At 41.2% G+C, this 26,160-nt stretch overlaps 1 protein-coding gene across 1 annotated transcript in view; it reads left to right on the forward strand.

Moving 5' to 3' along the window:
- The window catches only part of LOC122809314 (guanylate-binding protein 1-like), a 459,719-nt gene that overhangs the window by 274,069 nt on the left and 159,490 nt on the right, over positions 1 to 26,160 (forward strand). Inside the window, exon 8 of the mRNA XM_044080713.1 lies at positions 19,321 to 19,533. Within this exon, the coding sequence (XP_043936648.1) occupies positions 19,321 to 19,533 (213 nt within the window). The remainder of the gene's footprint in view (positions 1 to 19,320; positions 19,534 to 26,160) is intronic.

Genomic DNA, 26,160 nt, shown 5'->3' on the forward strand with positions numbered 1-26,160 from the left:
CAGCGTAGGGCATCTTTTTGAGTCCTGTAATCCTCTTTGTGAGGTATTTTTGTGGCCTTTCCAGCTGTTGCAGATGTCTTGTGAGGTACATTCCAAAAGGGGCGTTGTACTCAATAATGGATTTAATGAATGATGAGTAGAGGGGAACAATGACCTCTTTTTTCCTGGATGAGAACCCTTTTGTGATGAGGTGTGCGACGTAGTAGGATTTCCTGACTACAGTGGCAATGTGATTATCAAATGAGAGACTACTGTCCACCTGAGTCCCAAGGTCTCTTATCACACCTTCAGCATTAAATGGACTGCCGCCTATGTGGTAGTTCATGGGTACCGAGTTTTTACCAAAGGAGATGACAATGCAGTTTTTGGCATTGAGCTTGAAGCCTGGCTCTGACACCAGGCATCAGTTTCAGTGAGGCCCTTCTGTAGGATGTCCACGTCATTCGGGGACTCTACTATGGCACCTAATTTGCAGTCATCTGCGAACTTCATCAGCCAGAGGCCCTCTGTGTTAGCCTGTACTTCAGAGAAGTAGATATCAAACAGGAGAGAACCCAAGACTGAACCCTGTGGTACTCCACATGTCACAGGTCTGAAGTCAGATTTGGAGTCTGCAACTTTTACATTGCGGGTTCTGTCAGTGAGCCAGTTGGCAACCCATCTTGTGACGTATGGATTTATACCCGGTTTACTGAGTTCATAGGTTCATACTAGGCTATCTGCTGTAGGGCATTTATAAGCCTAGCCAGAGTGTGTGTGGCTTTCACCACCCCTTAGGATGAGAATACTATACCCATTAGTTTGCTGTGCCTCTGTCCAGCAGTGACACAGAGATGATTCCCGGGGTAAACCTACGATCTCCCATCCACTCGTCAAGATTTCTCTTGAACAGAGTCAGTGAGGGGCTCTGCCTCACATGGACTGGGATTCTGTTCCATAGTGTAGGGAGTCTCTGGGTGATGAATCTGTCCCTCCAGCATGTCCTATTTATATCCGTGTTGAGGTTTAAGTCTCTTGCTCTCGTGGCTCTGGTGGATTTGGATTTTTTGAGGTGGAGCATGTCCATTAATTCCGGGTTGGACATGGCCTTGTATGTCAGGCACAGATCACCTCTGAGCAGACGGTATGCAACTGAATAGAGCTGGAGTTTCTTCAGTCGGGCAGCGTATGACATATGTTGGAGCCCCTTTATCCTTTTGGTGAGGAACTTTTGGGGTCTTTCCAATTGCTGCAGGTGTCGGGTAAGGTACATTCCGAATGGGGCATTGTACTCAATCATTGGTCTGATAAGTGAAGAGTACAGGGGTACAATGACCTCTCCTGATCTGGATGTGAATCCCTTCATGATCAGGTGGGCAATGTAGAAGGTCTTCCTAACCACTTTGGCAATGTGAGTGTCAAAAGAGAGGTTACTGTCAACTTGGGTCCCCAGGTCCCTGATAACTTCTTCCGTGTTTAATGGATTACCACCTATGTAGTAATTAGGGGTTACCTTGTTTTTCCCAAAGGGTATGATTATACATTTTTTTGGCATTTAGCTTAAGGCCATGGCTCTGGCACCAGTAATCCATTTCTATGAGACCTCTCTGGAGAATGTCTGTGTCTGATGGAGTGTCAATTATGGCGCCCAGTTTGCAGTCATCTGCAAATTTTGTCAGCCACAATCCCCCTATGTTTGCCTGCACTTCAGAAAAATAAATGCTGAACAAGAGGGGGCCCAGGACTGAGCCCTGTGGGACACCGCTCGTAACCGGCTTAGAGTCTGACATGGCACCAGCAACTCTAACCCTGTGGGTTCTGTCCTTGAGCCAGTTTGCAACCCATCTTGTGACATATGGGTTTACATCTAAGCTGGTGAGCTTTTCTATGATGCCCGAGTGGGGTATTGTGTCAAACGCTTTTGCATGGTCAAGGTAGGCTGTGTGAACTGCCTTACCCTCATCAATGGCCTTAGTGACTGTTTCGAAAAAGTCGACCAAGTTCAAGAGGCAGGATCTGCCCTTGACAAAGCCAAATTGGGTAGGATCCAGTGTCTGTAGGTCCCCAATGTCTTTATTTATGAGTTCCATTATGATCCTCTCCATAGCTTTGCAGACAAGGCTCGTCAAGCTTATGGGGCGGTAATTTCCAGGGTCCGTAGAAGCACCGCCTTTGTGGAGTGGGACCACAGTTGCTGTACGCCATTCTTTGGGTACGTATCCTGTAGTAAGGCTAAGATTAAACAGCAGCCTTATGTGTGGGTTTAGTTCCTTATTGAGTTCGTGTAGCACACAGCCAGGGACACCGTCTGGTCCCATTGATGCTGTGTTTTTTGCTTTAGAGAGAGCAGCTCTCACCTGGGCATCTGAGATGTTTGGGAGGCTAGACTCTGGTGGGATAGATATTTCTCCTTTTGGGAGGGAGGGGAGAAATTTGCACTGAACCTGTCTGCCAGTATGTTGGCAATGTCTGTGGGTTCAGTGATTTTTGTATCATTTTGGACTAATTCTGGGCATATCTGGGAGTTTCCACCCAGGTGTCTAACATAGCTAAAGAAGGCCTTATGATTGTCTTTTGTGTCTTTAGCGATTTTTCTCTCAAAGTTGGCCTTGGATGATTTTATGAGTGATCGTAGTTTTTTGCTAGTATTGATCAGAGATGCCTTCCCTTTTAGAGATTTTGCTCCGTCATGTAGTAGCTTTCGCCTCTTGTTGTAGAGTTTGTTTATGGCTGGGGTCCACCAGACCGGGCGCCTGCCTTTGGTGGAAAGGGTCTGGATTTTATTAGGGATTGCTTGATCCATACATTCCTGGAGGTACTCGTAGAAGGCATTTGTAAGGGTTTCAGCAGCGTGGGTTGTGGTTTCCACTGTCTCGGGGGCCTTGAAGGATACCACTCCAGTCTTAAGAAGTGTGAAGTTTGCTTTTGAGAAGTTCTTCACTGTGGTCTTTTTTGCTGGGGTTGGGGGCGGGATGTGGTTCTCCAGTGAGATTAATTTATGGTCTGATCTCACCAATGAGGGATATACTTCCGGTGTGGAGCATTTTGTCCCCATGTTTGTGATGATCAGGTCTAGCATATTTTCTCCTCTTGTGGGAATGGTGACTAGTTGTTCCATAGCATTTGAGTTTATGAACTCCAAGAACCTTTGGGCTAGGGTGTTGGGGCTTGAGTAATGTTCCCAGTCTATGTTTGGGTAGTTGAAGTCACCCAATATGATGGTGTTTGGAGAGATATGATTCCAGGATGGGGGATGGTGTCAAAGCCTTGGCGAGGTCAAGATAGGCTGTGTGAACTGCTTTACCCTCGTCTCCGACTTTGGTGACCGTTTCAAAGAAGTCGATGAGACTCAGTAGACATGATCTGCCCTTCACAAACCCTGACCATAACAGTAGATGATCAGCTAGCTCACTGTTGCAATATTGCCTCCTTATGTGCCTGCCAAGGATATCATATGTTTGGCCAGTCTATAAAAGCTTAGGCATCTTCTTCTCATGACATCTGTGTGATCTATGAATTATGCACAAGACTACATGTTGAGACTTAAGGGATGCATGGATTTAAGAATCCCCAGAGCTCTCTTACACTAGGAAAAAGGATGAGACTAATGCTCAATGAGGATAGATTCAGACACAAATAACTAAGAAGTGAGGATGTACAACTATGGGGATCCACCTCAGCCATTGATTAATAGAGAGAGATAGAAGGAAATATGGAGGAAGGAGGGATGGTACATATACCACAACACTGACTTTATTAAAATATCTGTTGTTATGGTAAAGTCTTACACAGCTCTATTGTGTTCATAACCAAATCATCTAATACTGCAGGTGACTCTCTCTATTCAAATAGTGTGGCTTAACTATGGAGCTACATCCCACTACCACTGAAATCCCTTCAATGGTGTAGCTTAACTATGGAACTACATCCCACTACCACTGAAATCCCTTCAAAATGCAAAATCATTTAAAACACAACTCAAACTTCACCATAAAATTAATGTTTATGTTCCTGTATATCTCCAGGGTAAATGCCACTGTTATCTTTAGCCTGCCATATCATCAAACCATTTCTCTTCACTCAGAATCCTGTGCCCCACAACCACTTTTCACTATTACCTGAATAGTTTTGCTAGTATCTCCCAGCTACATACATAATTTTGTGACACTGTTCACCCCACCTCTGTAGTTCTAATATAAAGCTTGTGATAGCCATATTAAATGTCTATGCACCTGCTTTATACCCCACCTCTTAATGACAATATTAACATTTAAAATATTGCCTAGCTCCTTCCCTCATATCCATTTTTTTGATTTTATGAGCACTAATGACCTGATTTATTGTCTGACAAACCCAGTAATACACATCTTCAGATGCTCAATGTTCAGCATCTACTAATGCACAAGTATTTTATATTGCAGTAGTTGCCTTTATTTCATGTGAATGTAATCTAATTAGTAAATGAGTGTTTAATTGTTAATGAATATTACTAAATGTTCATTTATGTATATTACTGAATGTATGTTTAAAAATGTTTGTAATGTGTTTGAGGTTTTCTCGTTGGGCCTCCTCTGAAAAAAGTTTTTTGTTTAACCAAGTCAGACAAACCCTTTAAACAAAAGTAAATTAAAATAAATGAATAAAGTCATTAAATCACTGTTGCAGTATTACTGATTTATTGGATGGTTCTGGCAAAAGTGTGAATGGTGGACCAAGTCGCTGCCTTCAGGATGGATTTAGAGTCAAAACCCTTTTAAAAAATCTCCAGAAGAAGCTACCACTCCGGTAGGATGTGTGTTGAACTGACTTTGGGGAGACTTGTCATGCATCGTAGGAACAGCAGATAGAAATGGAAGGTGAAATCCATCTAGATACATTCTGTTTAGAAACTTGAAGGCCAACTTTTTTTCCCCTTAAAGTAAATAAACAATCAAAATGTATAATCGTTTTTATCTCATTCAGGTAGAATATAAGTTTCATATGAAATCTAGGACAAAGGGGTTCCCTGCTTGATAAGGGTCCCATCATTTGTTGCGGCATCATGTAGAAAATCTCTTCCACTTAGAATTATGAGATTTTATTGTTGCAGGTGTTCTTGCCTCCTTTTTTACTTGTGGCACATCCTCAAAGTAAAGGTGCTTAAATGGAATTAGAAGAGTATCATCCAGACCATGAGGTTTGGTGACTTTTAACTTTAGATGAATGAGCAAGCCCAGCCGATGGAGTAGCCTGTGGTGATTACCCTTGACTAGGTAAAAAAGATGGGAGAACCATGCGTCTGGCCCAAAGGGAGTGGCCAGTAGAATTTTAGATTGTCTTTCTGAACCTTCAGAAGTATCTTTGGAATGAGAGGAAAGGGGGGAAAGGCATGAAGAAATTTCCTTTTCCAGTGAAAATTTTCCAAATTTCCTTGTGTGGACCTCTACTACAAAACAGTCTGTGGCAAAGAGATCTATCAGGGGAGTTTCCCAGTGATGGACATTCTTAAGGAAGACCTATTGGTTCAGCATCCATTCATGCGGGTCTGTCTTGGATCTGCTCAAGTAAACATTCTAATGAACTCAGTTTTGAGGAGATGCATATAGCCTGGGATAAATGTTGTGGTGTTTTGCAATCTCCCAAGCCATCAGTGAAAGTCTGCAAAGGTGATGGGACGTTATCCCCTTCCTCATTTTTCATTTTCTGGTGTACCACATGACTGTGATATTGCCTGTTAACATCTGAAAAGTCCCTGGAGACCAAAAATAAAAGTCTAGAGGGCAAAGATCAGGGCTTTTATCTGTTTGATATTTATATGTTTGCACCTGTCTTGTTTAGACCAGACTACCTTAACTTTGATGCCCTTTGAACAAATCTCCCACCCCCATCCCCTGTCCCCCCAGCAAGGTCCGAGGTATCTGTTGAGGCATTCTGAAGGGGGAGAGGAATAAGAAAAGGAACATTTGGACTGGCTCTTATCTGATCAGTCGTCCAACACAGCTCTTTCTTCACAAAAGGTAAGATAGGGATTTGGATAGAGAGAGGACTGCAGTGTTGTGCACAAACTGATTTTAGGTACCATTGAATTTTCTTGGAGTCTGACAAATTGAATAACTTGGATTATGGCTGCCATGAACCCCAGGGCTTTGAGACTCTCTGTTGCAGAGGTCATTTGTATACTTGTGAGGGACAGAAAACAGGTTGCTAAGAACTTGATTTTTCCAGAGAAAGGAAAGCCATCATGCTTGAAATATTTCAAAAGACATCTTAGAAATATCACAGATTGATGGGCTGTAGAGTGGATTTCTAGAAGTTTAGAGCAAGTCCTAAGGAGAGAAAGAAAATGGTTCTGAATTTTAAGTCTTGCAGAGTCTTTTGAACTGAAGTGGCCTGAATGAGAAAATCATCTGTAAGTATAAATAGATATGGATACCTTAGAGCCTGCAGAAGGCTGTAATAGGAGCTAGGCACTTTGTGAAAGTGGTTGGTGCAGTACAAAGCCCAAAAAGGCAAAGCGGTAAAGTAAACATTATATCCTATATCACGGAATCTTTCTTCTGTGATTTGAATGAATAGGGGTATGTAAATGAGCATCATTCAGATCCAAGGTACCCCCAAAAAAGGCTTGGGGAATATGAGAGAAAATGGACTTTGCAGAGTTAGAGTCTTGAATTTTGGATCTTTTAGAAATGTGTTCATTGTGGATAGGTTTTTGCCTCGACATTACTTCTTTTCTTGGGACAAAGAGTAAAACCTTTTACACATTTGATAGGAATCAACATGCTATATAATCCCCTGAAAGAATAGGCTGGACAGAATTGAAAGTAACAGATACTGATAGTTTGTGGGGACCCAAGGAATTCCTGAAGGTATTACAGGTGAATCCCACTGTAAAATCCCAAGCATCAGATTTTAATGTTTTCCAAAGGGGAAGGCAGAGAGAGAGAGAGAGAGAGTCTCCATGAAAGGTTTGAAAGGAAAAGGGCAAGATGGAGGGAGGAGGGGAGGGTAAGAAGCGGAAAAAATAGCCAGAAATTGAAAACCACAACAAGACAAACGGCTGTAGATCAGTAACCAACCCAAGAGCTCCAGCTAGGATGCTAAGAATGACAACCACTCTGCAGTAACTGCACTTCCTTATCTTAAATCATATCCAAGTGTCGAAATAAAAACTATCATTGCCACCAGATGTGAAATAATCAAATGGCTCCTCTGTTAAAACGTGTACTGTATTCATAGATTTATAGGCGATTACTAGGCTAACCGCTCAAGAGCCTTTACAAGCCAAGTTAGTTTTACCCAGATTTTACCCAATTTTCTGTCCCTAGGGGAATGATAACAAGGGTCAGCAAGAGGGGTTTTGACAATTTCTACTGACTGCCTCTGTCCATAAGGGACATTGGTGCCACCTCAGGAGTGAATTTGCGATTTCCCATCCATCAGTCCAGATTGTGCTTGAAGATGATCAAAGAAGGGCTATACTTCATGTGAACAGGAAGCCTATTTTAGAGAAGGTGCAATCTCTGGGACACACATCTGTCTCTCCAGCATGATCTGTTCATGTCAGAGATCAGGTTTAGATCTTTGGAGCAAGAAACCCTTGTGCCGTTAGTTTTGCAAATATGCAGCATTTCCATCAGGGTTGGGTCAGAGACTGCCTTGTAGGTTAGACACAGATCATGGCTGAAATTCAGGAAGACTTTTTTCCACTCGCATACAAACACACATGGATATGCGCACTTGTCTACACACCTACACACACAAATACAGACATACATGCAGAATTATCTGTGTGTTATAGCTAAAAAGAGACGCGCCCCCAGTTATCAGTTATGAAAATAAAAATAAAATTAGAAAGTAAGCAAAGTGACAGTGTGTCAGCAAAAAAAATAAATGATAAAGCCATAGTGCTCAATTTGTTTTCATGTCTGGAATTTAATTTCACAGGAAACCTTTGCCTTTCTGTGGCAGAAATGTATCCACCAGGGAGAAAAAGTTCATGTGTTCTAGTTTGTTCCTCCTTTTCTTCAGGCAACTTGCAGAACTGTTTGCAACTTTTTTTTTCTGTTGAAATTTGAATGTCACTAGGGAGACTTCATACATACTGAATGAGAAAGAAAACAATGATTTAAATGTTAGTCTGCCTAGGCCCCAACATTTTTCAGGCAATTCCTCATGTTTTTGAATTACTATCTGTTTACTACTTGCCAGGCAAATTCCAGTGCTGTGTAGAAATTTGTGATGAATTAAGAGCATATGTTAAATTTTCATGCAAAAAGTAATCGGTTGCCACTAAAAACAATATTTACTGTATTCTGTTTGCTTTCAAGTGATGCTGTGAACTTCATTTTAATTTATTTTGATCTTTAAATATCATTGTTGTTGAGAGTGTATGTTGCAAACAATGTCCACAGAATTACCTGGCTTTGTGCATGTAGTTACTCGACAGAAACAACTGTGGATAGAAAGCCTTCTCAGCTGGTCAGAGCAGATCTGCTTCTCTTCATAGTCTTGACACAGTTGAAAAGTGGGTGTCAGAAAGCACTGACATCAACTTTTCTTGTACAACTGATGTACACACTTAAGCCGCACAATATCAGGCAATGCAGTGGCAAGCTAGAGTCAGAGGGGAGATGACATTTTAATTAGTAACATGGGATCTCACTCACAAGTTCAGGATAGGTTAACTTTTTAAATAATGTTAGTACATTAATTGTTCTAATACAAGATATTTAACTATAAAGTAATTAAAGGGTTGGGGAAACATTTTAGCTCAAAAGTTTACTTTTTATGATTTTGTATAAGATGTATGGGAAAACCGAGGGACCTTGGTCCCCCGTATAGTGGCACTGCCAATTAGGTGCTGATATCAATTGTTGACATATGAGATCATATGCCCCGTGGACTATGATGTTTGCAGATGACATTGTGATCTGTAGTGAGAGTAGGAATCAGGTTGAGGAGACTCTGGAGAGGTGGAGATATGCTCTAGAGAGCAGAGGAATGAAGGTCAGCAGGGTTAAGACAGAATATATGTGTGTAAATGAGAGGGAGGGTAGAGGAATGGTGAGGATGCAGGGAGTAGAGTTGGTAAAGGTGGACGAGTTTAAGTACTTGGGATCAAAAGTTCAGAGTAATGATGAATGTGTAAGAGAGGTGAAGAAGAGAGTGCAGGCAGGGTGGAATGCGTGGAGAAGAGTGTCAGGAGTGATTTGTGACAGACTGGTACCAGTAAGAGTGAAAGGGAAGGTCTACAAGAGGGTAGCGAGACCAGCTATGTTATATGGGTTGGAGACAGTAGCATTGACAAAAAGGCAGGAGTCAGAGCTGGCGTGTGAATGACCTGAGACATACCTCCCTGGACTACATGAAAAGAGATGTGATGGAGCTCTTGGATTATGTGGCCCAGGCAGGTATGACTCTATCCCTGAACAGTATTCTGCTGTCACCCAGAATGATGCCACAGCATGAGCAGAAAATGATTGACTTCAACAATTGGCTACATTTCTGGTGTCATTCTAAGGGGATCCAGTATCTGTCTGCCTGTGGTGACATGCTCAACAGACCTCAATGCTTTGCCAGAGACCGCCTGCATCCGTCACCCCTGGGATTCTGGGTACTGGCTAATGCTCTTGCCACCCCTATAGTGCCTTTTTTAGGCAGTGTTCCAAAGACTAAAATTCCACCATAACAGCTACAAAAAAATGCATTCTGAGGGTCATGCTGCTCAATGCTAAGACATCTAAATCTCAAGATGCACTCGCTTGAAGCTCTCCTCAAAATGGAGAATGTTGACATCTGTACTGTAACAGAGACCTGGTTTAAAGAGTCAGAAAGCACCCCTGCACTCCCAGGCTGCAACTTATTCCATACGTTTTTGGCCCCAGAATATAGCCGGAAGCTTCAAAGGCGGTGGTGTCTCCATATTCTTAAAGGATGCACACACCTCTAGACTGGTAGCCCAGTATAATGCATCTGAGATACTTCAGGTACAACTAACACTGGGTAAGATGGCGATACAAGTCATAGCCTGCTACAGAACCCCAAACATGTCCCTAGACTCTTACTCCAAGTTCCTAAGCACTCTGGATTCTATCAGGGTCCAACCCAATATTCTCATACTGGGTGACTTCAACTACCATCATCTGGGAAAACTACTCAAGTACCAATGTAGAGGCCCAACGCTTTCTGGAATTTATCAGTTCCAATGCCCTGGGCCAGCTCATTCTGACCCACATTAGAGGAAGCAATATCCTCGACATGGTTATCACCAACATGGGAGACTGTTGCTCCCCACCAATAGTCAATTCCTCCCTTGTTAAGTCTGACCACAAACTGATCACCATGGAAATCTCCATCTCACCTACACCCCCTGCTAAAGTGACCATCCTGAAAAACTTCTCTAAAGCCAACTTTGGGCTCCTAAAAACAGAGGTGGCTAACTTCTCGGCATCCATGCCAATGGAAAATAGCTGCATAACTGCTGAATCATAACTGCTGAATTATAAACCACTGCACTGTATGAGCATGTACACAAATGCATGGACCTTGCCATACCAAATAGAACTAAGACGCTGTTCTCCAAAAAAAAAAAAAAAAAAAAAAAGGAAGCCAATCTGGTGGTCCACAGCCATCAGTAAATTCTACAACAGAAGGAAGAAACTGTTGCAGAGAAGTCACAAGACTGGAAAACCTTCCTTATCAGTCTCAACAAAAAGCTGACATACCTTATCAAATCCTCTAAAGCCAGCTATGAAGGCAGAATTGCGACTGACACCAAAAACAACCACAAAGCCTTCTATAGCTATATCAAATACCTCAAAGGCAATACCCAGATTTGCTCTGAGTTATTGCACAATGGCACCTCCTATACTGAGCCACCAGATAAAGCCAACATACTGGCTATACTTTACCCCCCCCCCAAGGCCCCTATCACAATACCAAAAGAAACCCTGAAACCCACCATTTCTGCAGCACAGGTAAAAGCTGCATTGTCTAAAGCCAAGAATACAGCATCGATGAGACCCGATAATATTCCTGGCTGCATCCTACATGAGGTACAAAATGAACTGGCACCACACCTGTGTGGCCCTGTTCAATCACAGCCTTACCTCAGGCTATGTCCCTAATGAATGGTGCACTGCTATAGTCATCCCACTCCATAAAGGGGGAGAAACTACAAACCCTGGGAACTATCACCCCATTAGCCTGATGAGTCGGGTATGCAGAGATATGGAGTGCATCATCATGGACCTGCTTAACAAAGATATAGGCAATCTCCAAACTCTTGACCCCACGCAGTTTGGCTTTGTCAAGGGGAGATCCTGCCTGCTGAACCTGGTTGACTTCTTTGAGGCAGTAACCAAGGCTGTGGATGAGGGTAAGGCAGTGCATACAGCCTTCCTCGACCTGGCCAAGGCCTTTGATACCATTCCCCACTCTGGTATCACTGATAAACTCACCAAATTAGGGATCAATCCTTACATCATTAGGTGGGTTGCAAATTGGCTCACAGACAGGACCCACAGAGTGAAAGTTGCGAATTCCAAGTAAGACTGTCGACCAGTCACGAGTGGAGTCCCACAGGGCACGGTCCTGGGCCCTCTCCTGTTTGGCATCTACTTCTCAGAAGTCCAGGCCAACACAGAAAGACTCTGGCTGACCAAGTTTGCTGATGACTGCAAGCTAGGAATCATTATCAACTCTCCAAGGTGATGCAGACATCCTACAAAAGGGCCTCTCTGAGACCAATGGCTGGTGTCAGAACCACGGCCTGAAGCTTAACACCAAAAAATGCATGATCATACCCTTTTGAAAAAACTCAGTTCCCATGAATTACCACGTTGATGAGAGCCCACTGAACACTGAAGGGGCCATAAGAGATCTGGGCACCCAGGTCGACAGCCAGCTCACCTTCAACCACCACATTGCCACTGTAGTCAGAAAGTCCTTCTACATGGCACATCTTATAACCAAAGATTTCGCATCCAGGAAGAAAGAGGTCATCATCCCCCTCTACTCATTCCTCAATGACCAGTCATCGAATGTAACGCCGTGTTTGGCATGTACCTGACTAGACACCTGCAACTGCTGGAGATGCCACAAAAGTGCCTCACAAAAAGGATGCTAGGCCACACATGTCCTACATGGACAGACTCAAGAAATTTCAGCTGTTCTCAGTCTCTTATCTTCTACTTAGAGGTGATCTTTGCTTGATTTACAAAGCCATGTCTGACCCAGCCCTACTTGAAATGCTACACCTAAAGAAATCCCAATCCCCCCGCGTCACATGCTCCAGAGATCATAACCTCATTACCAAAATTAACAGAACATGCTGGAGGGATAGGTTCATCTCCCAAAGACTGCCCATACTCTGGAATAAGCTTCCCATTCATGTCAAGCAGAGCACATCACTGGCCCTCTTCAAGAGAAATCTTGACAAGTGGATGGGTAACAAAGTTCACCCCAGACATCATTCCAGTTGCCCTACTGGATAAGGGGCACTGTGAACTAACATTGGGTAGCACGGTGCCTGGGCAATTTCCTTTGGACTAGGCTTGTAAAGGCTCCAGAGCCATTAGCCTAGTACACAGCTATGAACACTGAGGCCATCTGCATACTGCAATAGACACGTTGCAACATTTGCTTCTTCAGCACTGGTCCTTCATCTCTACTGTACTGTGTGATGTGTTGTGTACCACTGGGTTATTCTGTGTTACACAAGGCATAGGGCACCATAAAAACATGGGTCTACTTTGACCCATTGAAATTGCATTTCAATGAAACGTAATCAGGCAAACTCTTTTTCGCGAAAGTGCTTTTTTTTTAAAATGCACTTTCACGAAAGAGAAATAAACTGAAAACAAAAATAAAAGCAAAAAACAACACAACACTAAACACGTTTATGCAGGGGGGCAAGCCCACTGCACCCCCCCCCACACCCCCGCTACTTTTATATTCTCACTCCAAGATCACACTACAGTGGGGAAAAAGGAATATTCCCTTATCCCCGCTGTGCCGCGATCTAAGCAACAGCCCCCATTGCTGTTCACTTAGTTGCCTTTTTGCGAAAGTGCATTTTCAAAAAAATGCACTTTTGCGAAAAGGAGTTCACCTGATTATGTTTCACTGAAATGTAATTTTGATGGGTCAAGATAGACCCGAAAACATGGCACTATACAAAACAGCCACATAATGAAGAATCGTATCTAAAGTGCTGTGTTATGTTTAGCATAACTCAGTATATTAATCCTTCTGCTATTAATTTAATATGCAATGAAAACGGTTGGATTAATAAGACTAATGGTGATGAAGGTCATTCCTTTGTAACAACTGATAGAGCAGGTATTACTGTTTTAGAAGTTGAAGATTCTCCAGATCTGGTTAGAAAAGATATTCTTGTAATTGGAGATTCAGTTATTAGAGGAACTGATGCTTATATTTACAGAGAAGATAATGAACATCGAATAGTGTTATGCTTGCCAAGGGCAAAAATCGAAGATGTGAGACGAGCCTTGGAATGCCTTAATGTAAGGAAGTATGGATCAGTTTTTGTTCATGTTGGTACAAATGATCTCATCCTCAAGGACTCTCTGATTTTAGTAGGAACTTACAGCCCCCTTAGATAGTATAGCTTGTACTGGTGTTATGATGTATTTTTCACAGATCACATTTAGAAAGGATAGTCAGGTCACTGTGAATGAAAATATTTTTTAGGTAAATACATGGAAAAATGTCCTGTCTTAAAAAACTGAAATGTGTAGAGCATCCAGCCTAGTTTTTGGGCACACATGTGTTCAGACAGGATGGCATGCATTTGTCAAGATCAGGGAAAATAATTTTTGCAGCAGATATTTTGCAGAATTTGACAAAACAGTAGGATTTTTGCCAGGTCGAAAATATAACAGTTCACAGATAGCAAGATTTGATGCATTTCTGATGGTTGTTGATGCTAGGAGCATTAATAATAAAGTTTTTTTTATTATAAAATATGCTGTTTCCACAAGACTGATGCTGTTATTGTTTATGAAACTTGGTTAAAGAACAACAACTGGAAACCAGTTCTGTCAGGATATAAATGTTTTTAATGTAACAAGACATTCTAACAAAAACTCAGGTGGAGGTGTTATGATAGGGATTAAAGATAGCTAGGAGACCTGTGATTATTACATCTTCACTGATAACACCAGTACTATAGACTGTGTAACTGTGACAATAAAGACACCCCTGGAACATATAACAATTGTTGGAGTGTATAGACCACCAAAGTCAAGTGCTGATGACTTAGAGGAATTCATACATTTCTTGCAGGAAACACAAGGGAAAAATAATGTTAACCAGGGGCTTGTCAACAGCATTAGTAATGAAATTATTCACAGCATATGTTCAGGAACAATTGCTTCAGATTGTAAAAAAACTATCATAGAACGGAATATACTAGACATTGTTTGTATTCCTAAAGAAATTACTGTTACTTCAAATCAAGTTTTACCACCATTGGTATGCAGTGATCATGGGGTTGTAGTGGTAAATTTGTTGCTAGATAACTCTGCCAAAATGAAATCTAAATCAATGCATAGAAGATTAATTACAGATTATATGGAAGCAAAACAGTAAGACGCTGTTCGGTTCAATTCAAAGCTAGAGCGTCTTCTGCGTGGAGACATGCGTGAATGGGCGTACCTTCGTTGAAGGTTGTGCATCAGGGCTGGCAACTCGGCACGTAAAACTCTACTGCCAATCATTAGCGGACCGGAGTTCCGCTGTGGCAACCCCTAACCGGGAAAAGCTGAAAGACACAACAATAACATGGAAGCAAAACAGTCACTAAGTAAAACTAACTGGAGTGAAGTGTTCAGTGGAAAAAAATATGAATAAAAAACAAAGCGTGCTGCCAAAGGATAAAGAAAACAAAACTGCAACAACAAATCCACAGGTGGTGTGACCAATAAGGCTCAGAGTCCCAGTATAAAACACATTTATTCAATGAATATAAAAAGATGGTTACACGCTTTTGTCAAAACTGATGGAAGTCAGACAATGCCCAACAGATTTGTTAAGTTTGTAGACAGGCAGGAGCTTTTGGTCACTGGATCACAATGGCTGACTGGGAACATAGTTGTCTAGAATGTTTTTTTAGTGCTAGACAGGCAGATGGATGCTGGATAATTTTATAGGTGATACGTTATGTATATATTAGTTGATGTGGCCATTCTAACCAATTAAGGCTTTCCAGTGCTATACAGTGGTGGATTCCGCACAGGGTATGTGCTGCAAATTTAGGAACTTTGTTATAGCATTGTTAAAGTTTTAATTTTTGTGAAGCATGGAGGTTAGCAAAGATGGGAATGCCATATAAAAGAGTGGGGCGGAGATAAGTAGTGGCAAGTTTTAGCTGCCTTAGCGAGAAGGTTTTTGGCTGTGTAAAGCAACCCTAGTTTTTGTTAAGTTTTTCTTATGCAATTTCGTATTTGCAAGTCGAGTGTAAGATTATCATCCACTGTCACCCCAGTCGTTTACAATGAAAAGTGACTTCAATGGCTGTACTATCAAGAGAGAGAGGACGTTAAATTTTGTATTTTCTTGAGAGAGGGTTTGGGGGAAAAAGTAGTACTTTGATCTTTTTTGGGTTGAGCACGACTTGTGAGTTACAAAGCCATGTTTCAGTGGCTGTTAAAGCTTCCTGAGTAATTTTTTGTGGTGCACCATGTTGTTAGATGTGCAAATGAGAGTGAAATCATTTGCGTATTGTATTAGTGTGGCCTGCTCTGCGGATGTATAGAGGGCGATGGTGAGGAGGGGACCCATAGCTGGCATTAGGCATAGACCAACTAGGCAGCCATCTAGGGTGCCGCTGTAGCAGGGGCGCTTTTCCAGCATTTATTTGGTGTAGGTAGACCAGGATGGGCGCAACAGATGGTGTGGTAGGGGCCGCCGTGGAGCCCTTTTGCATAGGGCACCAGTTGACCTAAGGCCACTCCTGAGGGGACCAAGGACAGAGCCTTGTGGTAAACCAATGATGACTGGGATGTAAGGAGAGAATGTGGCATGCCATTTTACTGACTGATACCTATTGGACAGGTAGCTTTTGAACCACAGAAGGGCGGGCTGAGAGAAACCTAGTGAGGACATTTGAAGTAGAAATTTGCTAAGACAAACTGTGTCAAAGGCTTTAGACAAGTCTAGAAATAAGCAAGACACTAGTTTGCCATTATCTCTAGCTTTATTGACAATATCTATATAAGTTAGAAGGACAGTGCTAGTACTATGGGAAGGATGGAAGCCATGTTGTGTAGGGGATAGGAGTTCTTCCTGCAGGAGATATCTAGCAAGTATTTTTAAATACTTTTTTCAAGTATTTTGGCAAGGGGAGATGAGATCGCTATTGGTCTAAAATTATTACTGTCTGTTGAATTTCCTCCTTTGTACAGAGGGATAATGTGTATTCGCTTGGAAGGCCATCAGCTGAAGAAAAGCACGGTTTAAGTTTGTTTAAGAGTAGTTTTATGTAGGATGTGGGGACAGGTTTGAAGGTGAAAGTGGATATGGTGATATGTAGCTGTTGGACAGGGTTGGGATTAGATGTTGAGGAATCCTTGGTTAGAGATATTGTACTAACTGTAAAATAAGAGTTGACCTGTTTTGCAGTTTCGAGTGAGAGGAGTTTGGGTTGTATTTTTGGCCAGCATGTTGTTGTGTCTTTCGGCTTTTCCCGGTTAGGGGTCGCCACAGCGGAACTCCGGTACGCTAATGATTGGCAGTAGATTTTTTACGTGCAGAATTGCCGGCCCTGATGCACAACCTTCATCGAAGGAATGTCGAGTCACGCATGTCTCCACACAGAAGACGCTCTAGCTGAGAATCGAATAGGACAACGTCTTACTGTGAGGCGACAATGCTACCGCAGCACCACCACCGCAGTTAGATTTCTTAAATTGATGTCCAACTTTTTTTTAGGGTTGTGTTTAGTATTATTCTGAAAGTTATCATATGACAGTTTTTTTCTCTATTTAGTTGCTTTTTAGTATGATTGTGAAGGATTCTGAAGTTTTCAAGATATTGGGGTGTTTTCTATGTTTGTCATTCTTTCCATGCTTTTTCTCTATCCTACATTAGCGCTGTATTCATTTTCATTAGCCAAACTGCATTATTTGTTTTCAGTCTCTTTTTTTCTAGGAGGCTGTTTAGGATATTTTAATTTAATTTTATTTTTAACTTTTTAATTTAACATTTGTTGACCAGGAAAGTCCGACTAGGTTCCATAGAGCCTGTTTTCATTGGAGGCCCAGGGAGAGGTGCTCCAGACGCATGTCTTTAGAATGTGGGAGGAAACCGGAGTACTCTGAGGAAACCCACGCGAACGCAGGGAGAACTTGCATACTCCACACAGAAGGCACCCCAGCCAAGAATTGAACCAGAGAACCTCTTGCTGTGGGGCAACAACGTTAACCGCTGCACCACTGCGCCGGCCAGAAACTTTCTACCCTTTCCATAGCAGAGGATGGCTATGATCCATCGACCTCTGGGTTATGGGCCCAGCATGCTTCCGCAGCGCCACTCTGCTAGTCTATTTAGAAAATATAATCTATATTATAATAATATAAATATTTAGAAAAGTTGTATTGAATTCAATTACAGCATTGTCTAAGGGGGGGGATATTAGGAAGTTCCAGTTAATAGATATTAGTGTAGTAATGAACATTTCTGGGTTAAACTTGGAAAGGTTATATTTAGTTTTTTTATAAATATGCTGTTTAAGTGGATGTGTGAGATGTCTAGTTCTATAGAGTGGAAGTTGATCATTGAGAGAGTTTAACCTTGTACCTGTGGTGAAGCATTTGCTAGGTTCTGATATTAGGATCCAGTCTAATCGAGAATTTGATGTCTTGCCATAATCTGTGGGGCAATTAATTAGTTGTGTGAAACCATGTAAGTTCATCGTAGATGTAGGGGGTTAGTTTGTATCCAACCAACTGACATTCACATTACCTAGTAATATTTATTCTTTTGGAAATGTTATGGATATCCAATGTAGGATATCTTCCACTAGAGATGTATTGTTGCTAGGAGGGATATAAAGGACAGTTTTACACATTTGTTTATAATTGTTTTTCTTGAGGAAAGCCTTCAGGTCAAGTTACAACTGAGAGCAATCCGTTTATAGCCAGAACAAAGCAATTAACAAAGCGATGCAAGTAAAACAGGTTGTCTGTCATTTCCTGAGACTAAATAACTGGCATACATAGTATAGGCTACTGGTTAAGCAAAAGGGGACAGTGGTCATTTAAGTTTGATGTCCTTAGAGTGCATGGACTATTTCGCAGACATGTTCAATCACAAAGCAGGCATGTATTTATTTATTTATTTATTTATTTTATTTAACATTTGTTAACTGGGAAAGTCCGACTTGGAATGGAGCCAATTTTCAGCGGAGGCCCAGGGAGAAACACTCCAGATGCATGTCTTTGTAACATGGGAGGAAACCCACACGAACACAGGAAGGACATGCAGACACCACACAGAAGGCACCCCAGCTGAGAATCGAACCAGAGAACCTCTTGCTGTGAGGCAACAATGCTACAGCTGCATCACTGTGCCGTCTGTGTATTTAAGGGATTAAAGGTAATACACAGCAAGGTTCTTCATGATAAATATGCTTACATTAACGGTGATAAATTTCTCAGTAAAGGTGTAAGGCCTTGTGGCAGACCTCCTGCAATATCATGGTTAGATGTAGTCACCAACAGCTATTAACACTGACAGAATTCTAAGTAAACTTAAAGGTGTAGGGCCTTGTGGCAGAGCTCCTGCAATATCGAGGTCAGCTGTAGTGACCACAAACTGTTAATACTGACAAAATTCTTAGTAAACTTGAAGGTGTAGGGCCTTGTGGCGGAGCTCCTGCAATATATAGGTCAGATGCAGTAATGGCAGGCTGTTAACACTGACTCAATTCTCAGTAAACTTGAAGGTTTAGGGGCTTGTGGCAGAGCTCCTGCAATATCGAGGTTAGATGTAATGCCTGCAGACTCTGCACTATGAAGGAAGATAGTATACTATTAATCACTTCAGTGATTGTTCTGCATTTTGTAGCTTACAATAATTTTACTTTTGGGCTTAAGCTGCCCAGTTGATAGCATTTCTGACTGTTGAAAGATTTCAGATTGTAGAAACTTGTCAACATTATGATTCCTGTCTGCCTCATATATGAATATGAATATTGCCGGCTGTACTTCAGTGCTGTGCTGAAATGTTTTCGTGGCTTACATTTAGAATGTCCAAACAGGTTTCAGTAGTGATAACTGTCTTATTACAAAATGCATTTGATTAAAATATGTGAATAAATGAATATTCGCTTGGCAGGAAGGAATAATCCAGAGCTACCATGAATTCCTTGAAAGAAATGAAAACAGTTCCGTGATGACTTGTCATGGTATTCTAAAGGAATTGTCTGCGAAAATGGAGCACAATTTGGAGCTAGGATATTATTCTAAACCTGGTGGCTACCAGCTTTATAAGGAAGATCGTGATGTGCTGGTCCAAGCATTCCAACAAAAACCCAGAAAAGGAGTGAAGGTGAGTAGTGATAGATTCTAGTTGACCAGTTTTTTAAAAAGAGGTGGCAATGAAATGTACACTACAAACTAAGATTGCATTCCTTTTCTGCTGATATTTCTACTCGGCTACTTTACTTCCAAGACACCTGGTGCTTTGGCTATGTGCGCTGTTTTGGATTATTAACCAATAATAAACATAATTTACTATGTTGGTCATTATGTTTCCTTTGGAAAAATAGCAGTCATGCACTGTAAACTAACAAATATATTGACAGACTAAATTTGCTAAATCGGTAAATTACAATGCACGTGTAATGCAGATTATGAGTGCTGGTGAAATTTATAATTTACTGCTTAATTCATGAATACGATAACCACATCAAGTTACCACCCCTTCTATACATAATACTACTGTTTCAGGAGGTCAGCAAGGGATGGGGAATTAGGAACTCCACTGTGATTAAGCAACATATCCCAAAATTGTGAGGTCATTTGGCTGTTTTGTTATTTTACTATTGGAGTCTGCTTCTGCTGGTAAAAGGAGATATCATTGTAGGTAGGATAGTATTCGTCATGCCAATGGAGTAATTTAGTAAGTATGACAGGTGAAAAGGAGAACAGTCAGCCTGACCAAGCTACAGCTAGCTATGACCCAGACAAAAGCACATTTAAGTAACATAGGTTTACAGTTAATTGACTTAATGATCATGAAAAAACAAGAGATAAACATAAAATAAGTAGTTTCATGCAAAAACAGAAAAAGAGAACAAACATAAAGCAGTAGTATGCCAAGACTGCGTAGTAAATAAGAAAACAGCACAACAGAGCTTATCGGCACTTATAAAAGAATCTGTTCGCTTATATGAAATGTTTCATTAGATGAAAACTAAGATGAGTAAAACATCTGTTAGGTTTTAAATAATGTAGAATGGTATTCACAGACCGCAGGTAAAAAATTCAAGGAAACTTACCACTGTCTTTCAGTTTATTCACATTGGCTTAATATTATCACATTTACATATATACAAACAATTCAAGGCCAAAACAACATAGTATAAGTTGAATAATAAATATGAATAGAAAATTACAGGCCACCGTAGAGCTAGCCTTAATGAAGAATGCAGCAATATTCGTATTTATCTTTTAAGTGGCTGATTAGCTTTTTCATGAACAAAGGATAATACATTTAACCTTTAGTGTCCCGGGGTAAATGATTTCCATTGTCCCGTACTATTTTGCTAACAGATTTTCTCTTATGGCTAGCCCAGACTCAGTGCTTTATCACCGTTCTCCATAAGCTCATCTGGGAAATATATAAAATGTAAAAGCAGAGCTATAGCTACTGCCTCAAACCTCAGTACAACTAAAAAATATATAGAAAGTTAAAAAAACACTGCTAGATGAAACAAAAGGTGAACGCCACTGGAAAATCCTAAAAAGATTTATTGCCAAAGTAAGGCCTTCTTCAGAACAAATTCCATACACACCATTGTTTAAATATTAAACTCCAATCTGAACCAACCAATCAAAAGACTTCTACAATTAAAAGCAATACAAACATGAAGAATTTAAAAACCTTTCGAAAAAAGGAAAAAAAAAAAACTTTGTAAATGTAAAATCCACAGACATAACTTTTCAGTTAACTTTTCTACTTAAAACAGCTTTGTAGTTCATTCCACTGTTTAACCCAGGTACATTATAAGCATTGAGCAACATCTGCCACTTCAATTCTCTATAATCCAGCTCCCCTTATTTATCACCATTGAAATCCTTCGGTATACTATCAATAACAGCAAAATGAAATTTTTTTATACCTGGGGCATACAAAGGTGTGCTAAAACAGCGCATTGTCTAAACTTTTCTTTTTAATGGCATATGAGTGCTCATATATTCTCTTCAATAATTTCAAAGGTGATAAAGAAGGGGAGCTGGATTATAAATAATTGAAGTGGCAGATTTTGCTCAACCCTTATAATCCATCTGGGTTAAACAGTGGAGTGAATTACAAATCTATTTTATGAGAAAAGTTTACTATGATAAATGTAAATGAAAAGTTGTCAGTGGATTTTACATTTACAGAGGTTTTTTTTTCCTTTTTTTGTCAAAAGTATTTACATTTTTCATGTTTGTATTGCTTTTAATTGTAGAAGCCTTTTGAATGGTTGGATCAGATTGGAGTTTAGTATTTAAAGAATGGTGTGTATGGAATTTGTTCTGAAGAAGGCCTTTGTTTTATGTCCGAAAGCACTTAACTTTGGCAATAAATCTTTTTTAGGATTTTCCAGTGGTGTTCACCTTTTATTTCATCTTGCAGTGTTTTTTATTTTTTCAAATATATAAAATGTACTTTATTTGCTAATGAACTACAGTAGGGGTTATATGTAAGTTTGAATGGGAGTGTCGATATTAGTAGAGTGGTTGTGGCAGTAACAGGGTGATCATTTGGCCCTATCAAGTGTAACACAGTGGTGTACAGACATGAGGGTAGGTCAGTCAGTAAACTTTTTATGTTGACTGTAATCTAAATTATCAAGGTGTAGTAAAGCAGTCTATGGAAATTAAAAGGGCATCAATATATAACATGGGGAGTAAGCACATTAATGGTCATGGCAGACGTAGGTTTTAGACTACGATGGTTTGATATGCAGTAGCAGGCTTTAAGCTGATTGCTAATGCTACTTGAGTTCAGTGTGTAATTGTAGGCATGAATATGAGCAAACTTTGTATTGCATTGGGTGTAAATATCAATGTAGTTGTTTTCCTTGTGCTTCTGATTTAACCAAAATAGCATTGTAGCTGTAGTGTGTTAATGGGGATCCAGTGACAGATGGTGGAAAAGTCAATTTGTATTTGGTTTTGCACATGCTTAGCAATGGAACATGCCAAACTCACAAATATATAATCAGCATAAAGAATTATTGACTCACAGATGATAACTAAAGTAATATCATTATAAAGAGGCAATACAAGGTACAGTCAGGCCAACAAACCCAACCTTACTGTACCCATAAAGGCTTAAAAACTAAAAAGGCATAGGTATCTGACTCCATGTAGCTGAAACACTGTTAAGGCCTTTAATTAGTCATTTACAATAAATCTCATTGGCCTCCACTTCAGGAGGTTTATGTTATTTCACAGTGAAGACTCTAGCTTGTCTGAGTCTTTCATGCAGCTTTTACTGAATGTTTTTTTATGTTTCACCTTGTTACCCCATTGCTTTGATTATATAAATTGCAGTGATTTTTCCTCTGTAAGTGAGAAATACCTGGCCTGTGCAAGAAAGCCCTCAGGCTTAACCTCAAGGTATTTAAGAAGAACAGGAAAACCTCAAGTCAGAGAGTTCAGACTGGAAAATTCTGAGATAAGAAGTTTGTACTGAGAGGTTTAGAGGAGTTCAAAAGTGTAAAGAAGAAGAATGAGGTACCAGAGGAGTGTGGACAAATTCATGAGTGTGGATGAAAGCATTGTTTCTGGAGGCAGAAGCCTGGCCAGGGTGGGAAAATGGAGCAGCTGCCCAAGGTCAAAGTGTTGGGGGGATGAGACAAGCAGATCCCAGTCTGTCTTCAGTGCACACCGGCATTTAGAAGTAATTGCTAGTATTGCATTAATGATCAGAACTGAATCTCTGTACAGCTGTGTGGTTGGCATAAACTGTACCATCTGCTTGTTGCATTTAAATATATCTAACAATTTGCTACAGTTTAAAAGGACTAAATTGAGTTTTTATTTTTGCTCCTCAGGTCTCAGGAGAAGATCTTTTTTTTTTTTTTGCCTTCAACTTAAAGTTGGGAAGGAGTTCCAGATTAGGAGATGGCACGGGGCACAAACAGCAACTAGATGACAGTCGTGGTGATCTATATATAGGTACATAAGTAGGTACTGGGTCATTGGCCCTAGGGCCTGTATAAGTCTAGCCAAAAAGGTACCCTGGCTTTCGCCATCCAAGAAAATTATTTTCCTGTGCCACTGTCAAGCAGAGCCACATAAGTGATCCCCAGGATGAATTTCCTATTTCCCATCCCATCCAATTATCAAGATTCTTCTTGAAGAGTGCTAATGAGGAGCTTTGTTTGATATAGATAGGTAGTTTGTTCCAGAGTATGGGGAGTCTCTGGGACAAGAATCTATCCCTCCAGCGTGTTCTGTTTATTGTGGTGACAAGGTTTAGGTCCCTAGAGCGTGTAGCTTGGAGTGATTGGGATTTCTTTAAGTGGAGCATGTCCAACAGCTCTGGGTTTGACATACTTTGTATGTTAGGCAGAGATCGCCTCTGAGTAGGCGATATGCGACGGAGTAAAGCTGGAGTTTTTTAAGAAGGTCTGCATAGGGCATCTGTTTGAGGCCGGTAATCTTTGTGAGGTATTTCTGCGGCCTTTCCAGTTGCTGTAGATGTCTTGTTGAGGTACATACCAAAAGGGGCGTTGTACTCTATAATGGGTCTAACAAGTGAAGAGTAGAGGGGAGCAGTGACCTCTTTTTTTTCCTGGATGAGAAACCTTCTGTGATAAGGTGTGCCACGTAGAAGGATTTTCTGATTACTGTGGCGATGTGATTATCAAAGGAGAGACTACTGTCCACCTGTATCCCAAGGTCTCTTATCACACTTTCGGTGTTAAGTAGACTACCGCCTATGTGGTAGCTCATGGGTACAGAGTTTTTACCAAAGGGAATGAGAATGCACTTTTTGGCATTGAGCTTAAGTCCATGGCTTTGACACCAGGCATCTGTCTCAGTGAGGCCCTTTTGTAGGATGTCCACATTGCTAGGAGTTTCGATTATGGCTCCTAGTTTGCAGTCATCTGCGAACTTTGTTAGCCAAAGGCCTTCTGTGTTAGCCTGTACTTCAGAGAAATAGATACCAAACTGGAGAGGACCCAGGACTGAACCCTGTAGTACTCCACTTGTCACTGGTCTGAAGTCAGATTTTGGAGTCTGCTACTTTCACAGTGTGGGTGCTGTCAGTGAACCATTTAGCAACCCATCTTATGACATAGGGATTTATACCTAGTTTAGTGAGTTTATCTATAATTCAAGAGTGGGGGATGATGTCGAAAGCCTTGGCGAGATCTAGATAGGCTGTGTGAACCACCTTACCCTCGTCTATGACTTTGGTGACTGCTTCAAAGAAGTCTGTCAGGTTTAGGAGACATGATCTGCATTTTACAAACCTGAACTGGGTAAGGTCCAGAGTTTGGAGATTACCAATGTCTTTGTTTATAAGTTTGATGGTGATACTTCCATGGCCTTGCAGACCAGGCTCGTCAGGCTAATGGGGCAGCAGTTCCCAGGGTCTGTGGTGGCTCCGTCTTTGTGGAGTGGGATAACTGTCGCTGTACACCATTCAGTGGGCACAAAGTCTGAGATGAGGCTATGATTGAACATGATACTTAGGTGGGGTGCCAGATCGTTCTGTAGAACGCAGCCTGGGATGTTGTCAGGTCCCATGAATGCTTTGTTCTTGGCTTTGGAGAGTGTGGTTTTTACCTGTACAGCCATGATTACAGGAACTTTGCATTCTTCCGGTATAGAGATGGGCCCTTTAGGGGTGAGAGGAGGGTAAAGTTAGCAGTGAACCTATCTGCCAGGATGGTGGCAATATCAGTTGGTTCTATATATTTATTGCCATTGTGCTGTAACTCAGAGCAGATCTGAGTGTTGCCATTGAGATTCTTGACATAGGTATAGAATGCTTTATGGTTTCTTTAGAATCAGTGGCGATTTTGTTTAAGTAACTAGCTTTGGAGGATTTTATGAGGGATCTCAGCTTCTTACTGAGGCTGACCAGGGAGTTCCTCCAATCATGGGATTTTACTCTTTTTTTGGAACAGTTTCTTTCTTCTGTTGTAGAGTTTGTTTATGGCAGGGGACCAGCAGATTGGCTTCATTTTTTTTGGAGGATAGCATCTTGGTTCTGTTAGGAATAGCATGATCTTGTAAGCACTCTTGTAAGTGCTTATAAAGTGCATTTGTGTAAGATTCAGCAGTCGTACCTCTGTTGTCCGTCTGCATGGGTGTCGTGAAGTTGGCTACTTAGCGTGAAGTTGGCTTTGGAGAAATTTTTTACGGTAGTTTCCCTAGTGGGGGTGGGAGTGGGATGTGGATGTCTAGGGTGATTAGCTTGTGGTCAGATCTAATCAACGTGGAATTGACCTTTGGTGTGGAACACCGGTCGCCCATGTTGGTAATGACCAGGTCTAGGATATTGCTGCCCCTGGTGGGGGTGTGGATAAGTTGATCCAGGGCGTTGGAGCAAAAGAGTTAGTACATGAGTAGTTTTCCCAGTTAATGGTGGGGAAGTTGAAATTGCCCATTATTAGGGTGTTGGGTTGTACCCTAATATATTCCAGTGTATATAGAAATGAAGAGTGGGAATTCTGGGGCATGGCGGTTGATCTGTAGCAAGCTTGGATTGCGGTCTTCCCCAAATTTAGTTGCATTTGAATAATCTCGGATGCATTATGCTGAGCAACTAGCCTGGAGTTGTGGATATCCTTAATGAATATGGACACGCCTCATCCTTTAGTTTTTCGGTCCAGGTTAGGTGGCCGAAAGGTATGGTATGAATTATAGCTTGATAATGCAAGGGTGGTCTCCGAAGCCTTGAACCAGGTCTCTAACACTGAACGGATGTCAATGTTCTCCATTT

Source organism: Protopterus annectens, chromosome 8.part0 (genome assembly GCF_019279795.1).
Source record: "Protopterus annectens isolate FY-2018-M chromosome 8.part0, PAN1.0, whole genome shotgun sequence".
NCBI classification, from domain to species: Eukaryota; Metazoa; Chordata; order Ceratodontiformes; family Protopteridae; genus Protopterus; species Protopterus annectens.